General features: G+C 37.2%; 1 protein-coding gene across 1 annotated transcript; it reads right to left on the bottom strand.

Moving 5' to 3' along the window:
- Window positions 1-1,191: 1,191 nt before the first annotated feature.
- On the bottom strand, window positions 1,192-2,150 carry LOC132014509 (large ribosomal subunit protein uL10-like; the record flags this gene model as incomplete). The annotated part of the gene is given in 3 exon segments (XM_059395500.1): window positions 1,192-1,370; window positions 1,373-1,889; window positions 2,016-2,150. Coding segments are annotated over 3 exon segments (831 nt in total), but the record flags the coding sequence as incomplete, so codon positions are not given.
- Window positions 2,151-4,349: the final 2,199 nt, after the last annotated feature.

Raw genomic sequence — 4,349 nt, 5'->3', positions numbered from 1 at the left:
CATGCAATTATAAGAAACAATACAGAGAGATCCTGTGTATCCCTTACCCAATTTCCTCCCATGGTAACATGCTGCAAAACTATAGTACAATAGCATTTCCAGAATGATGAATTTGATATATACTCCAAATGGAATATTTACCTTACAAAAAAAGATCTACTATGTTGCTTTTTTATAACCATGCCTGTTTCCCTCTTGTCCCCACTCCTCCTCCTAAAAATCAGTAATCAGTTCTTCATTTCTATAATTTTGTCATTCCATAATGTTACATAAGTGAAATCATATAATATGTAACATTTTTGCATTTGCTGTTTCACTCATCATAATTCTCAGCTTTACCAGATTCTTCTGTGTCAGCAGTTGATTCCTTTTTATTGCTAAATAGTATCCCATGGTAGGGATGCAAAACAGTTTAATTTTTTACCCATTAAACTGGGTGGTATTGTTTGGGGCTTTTATGAATAAAGCTGCTATAAAGATTCATATTCAGGTTTTAGTGTGGACCACACATGTCTTCACTCCTAGGTTAAAACCCTAGGAGTGTAATTGATGGGTAGCAAGATAATTGCATGCTTAGTTTATTTATTTATTTATTTATTTATTTATTTATTTATTTATTAAGAAACTGTCAATTGTTTTACAGAGGCATATAACATATTAAATTCCCAATGATGGCTGCTGTCACTATTTTTATTTTAACCATTCTGATAAGTGTGTAGTGATATCTCATTAAGGTTTTAATTTGCATTTCCCTAATGCCTAATGATGTTGAACATCTTTTCATGTGATTATTTTGCTAACTGTATATTCTTTTTAAGGAAATGTCCCTTCATGTTTTCTGCCCATTTTTTCAAAAGGAATTTTTTTTGAGTTTTGAGGTTTTACACATTCTAGATAACATTCTTTTTTTGACATGTGGTTTGCAAATATTTTCTCTCATTCTGTAACTTGCCTTTTCATCCTTGTTGTAGCGAGATATTTTGGAGGACAACAGTTTTTCATTTTTATGATGTTTGATCTTTCAATTTTTCCTTTATGGATCTTAATTTGGGTGACAAGTCTGAGAATTCTTTACCTAGACATATTTTATGAGTTTTTCTTCTATGTATATCTTTTCTTTTTTCAAGAGAATTAAGACTTTATTTTCTTGTTTCACAAATAAACTTGTTTTAATTGGTTGTTTTTTAGTAATTAGTCAAAGAGACCAAATCCCATATCATTGTCTGACTCCTCGGACTCTTCCTGTGCTTCAGCCTTGGCTGGGGCTGCTGTAGCAGCAGGTGCAGCAGTGGTGCCAGCAGCCATGGGGGCAGCAGCCACAAATGCAGATGGATCAGCCAAGAAGGCCTTGACCTTTTCAGCAAGTGGGAGGTGTAATCAGTTTCCACAGACAAAGCCAGAACCTGCTCGTATGCATTGATGATAGAATGGGGCACTGATGGAACAGCCTGGTACCCTACCTGCAGACATATGCTGGCAACATTGCAGACACCCTTCAGGAAGTGAGAAAGCAGGGTTTCCTCCATGATATCAAGCACTTCAGGGTTTGTAGATCCTGCCTTTGCCAAACACTTGCTAATGATCAGCCCAAAGAAGGGGGAGGTGTTCAGCATGTTCATGAGTGTGGTTTTGCTGGCTCTCACTTGGTCTCCTGTCTTAATCACCTGCGCATCACTCAGGATTTCAGTGGTGCCTATGGGAATTTTAGTGGTGATGCCTAAAGCCTGGAATAAGTATGTCTTCTCAGGCCCCAGACCAGTGTTCTGGGCCGGCACAGTGACCTCACTTGGGGCTATGGCACCAGCATGGGTGGCCCCTGGCATCTTATTGGCCAGCATCATGTCCCTGATCTCAGTGAGGTCAACCTTGGTGAACAAAAAGCCCACATTCTCCCAGATATGAGGTAACAGTTTTTCCAGATCTGGGTTCTTCTCCAGATGTCCTCAGATGGCATTGCACATCATGGTGTTCTTGCCCATCAGTAGGACATCATTACCGCAGAGGGACCTGCTGACCTGTTGCATCTGTTTTGAACTCATATTGTCTGCTCCCACAATGAAGCATTTTGGATAATAATCCAAAAGTTGGATGTTCTTAAGGAAGTAGTTGGACTTCCAGGTCACTCTGTCTTCCCTGGGTATAATGACGGTGTGTCAGAGATTGCCACGCAGAGTTTCAAGACCACACCACTCTCATGAGGATGCCTGGAGAGAGGAGGGCTCCCATGTATATCCTAATATACATCCTAATTTTATCCTAATTTTATATTTTTATATTTTATATTTAAGTCTTTGATTCATTTTGAGTTGTTCTTTTTAATATTTAATACTTAGATCAAATCTTAGGGTTTGCCCACAAATGTTCAATTTTTCTAGGTTGCCCCATTTGTTTCTTATACTTGTTGATAGTAGTCTCTTACAAGCATTTGTATTTCATATCAGTTGTAGCTTCTCTTTTATCTTTTATTTCTTTTTTTTTTTAAAGATTTTATTTATTTATCAGAGAGAGGGAGAGAGCAAGTACAGGCAGACAGAATGGCAGGCAGAGGCAGAGGGAGAAGCAGGCTCCCTGCTGAGCAAGGAGCCCGATGTGGGACTCGATCCCAGGACGCTGGGATCATGACCTGAGCCGAAGGCAGCTGCTTAACCAACTGAGCCACCCAGGCATCCCTTATCTTTTATTTCTAATTTTAATTCTTTAAGCCATCCCTCTCTGGGTTTTTGTTGTTGTTGTTGTTTATTTATTGAAAAATATTATTGATCCATCTTATAGTTTCTGTTTCATTTATTTTCTCTCTGATATTTATTATTTCCTTCTTTCTGCTAACTTAGGGCTTTGTTTATTCACTTTTTTGCTAGTTCCTTGAGACTTACCATTAGTGTTTATTTGAAATATTTTGCTGTTTTCTTGAGGTAAGCCATCGTCATTATAAGCTTCTCTCTTTGAACTGCCTTTGTTCCATCCCACAGATTTTGATATGTCAAATTTCATCAGTTTCAAGTTTTTTATTGATTTCTTCTTTGACCCATTCGCTTTTCAGTAGTATCCTATTTAATAACCATATGTTTGTGATTTTTTTCCAGTTTTCTTCTTGTAATTGATTTCTAGATTCATATAACTATAGTTAGAAAAGATGCTTGATATGACAGCATTCTTCTATTCAATGAGATGTATTCTGGAGCCTTACATATGATCTGTCCTGGAGAATGTTCCATGTGTACTTGAGAAGAATGTCTAGTCTGCTGCTTCTTTTAGCCAGTCTTTAAGGACAGACTTGCTATAGACAAAATCTTTTAGTTTTCTTTTTCTTAGAGTTCTTAAATTCATTTCCGAAGCACATGTTCATTGTATATAGAATTTATGTTAGTAGTATTTTTCTCGGCACTTGAAATATATTGTTCCATTTTCTTCTGATTTCCATGATTTCTGATGAGAAATCTTCCTTATTCTTATTGGTTTTTTTTTTTTTTTTTTTTTTTTTTTTTTCCCATGTGTAAGGTGCCATTTTTCTCAGGCTGCTTTCAAGGGTTTTTCTTTATCTGTGGCAGTCAGAGGTTCAATTATAATGTGTCCTAGTATGATTTTGTTCAAGTTTTCCATTTAGAATTTACTCCGCTTGTGCATTTGAGGTTTATGACTGTGGTGGCTAATTTTGTGTCTCAATTTGACTAGGCTAAGGGATGCCTAGGTAACTGGGAAAACATTATTGGCAGGCAGATCTGTGAGAGCATTTCCAGAAGAAATGAACAATTGAATCAGTAAACTGAGTAAGGAAGAAATGCCCACACCAATGTGAGTGAGCATTATCGAATCAACTAAGCCATAAAATAGAATGAAAAAAGTGAAGGAGCCCAAATAGTTTCTTCCTTTCTCATTGAGCAAGGACATCCATCCTCTTCACCTCTTGGACATCAGCATTCCTGATGCTTAGGCCTTCAAATAGACTTACACCAATGGCCTTCTAGCTTTTTAGACCTCCAGTTCTCAGAGATTCACACATTTTTTGTTTGTTTGTTTTTGCCCCCCCCCCACGCCTGGATTTCATGCTGTTGGTCTCAGGACATTGGACTAAATCATACCACTGTCATTCTTGGATATCTAGTTTTCAGAAAGCAAATGTGGGACTTCTTAGTCTCCATAACCATGGGACACTATTCCTGTAATAAATCCCCATTTGTAAGTATATATCTATCTATTATCTATCTATCATCTGTTTATCTATCTGTCTTGTTAGTTCTGTTTCTTTGGAGAAACCTAATACCATGTCTTTCCAAATTTTGGATGTTGTCAGCTATTTCTTGGAGTACATATTTAGCCTTACTCCCTTTCCTTTTTCTTTAGGATCCTAA

The sequence above is a fragment of the Mustela nigripes genome, chromosome 3, assembly GCF_022355385.1.
Source record: "Mustela nigripes isolate SB6536 chromosome 3, MUSNIG.SB6536, whole genome shotgun sequence".
Lineage (NCBI taxonomy): Eukaryota > Metazoa > Chordata > Mammalia > Carnivora > Mustelidae > Mustela > Mustela nigripes.
Note: the sequence above shows the minus strand (reverse complement) of the source record. Positions and strands in the feature narration are given on the sequence as shown.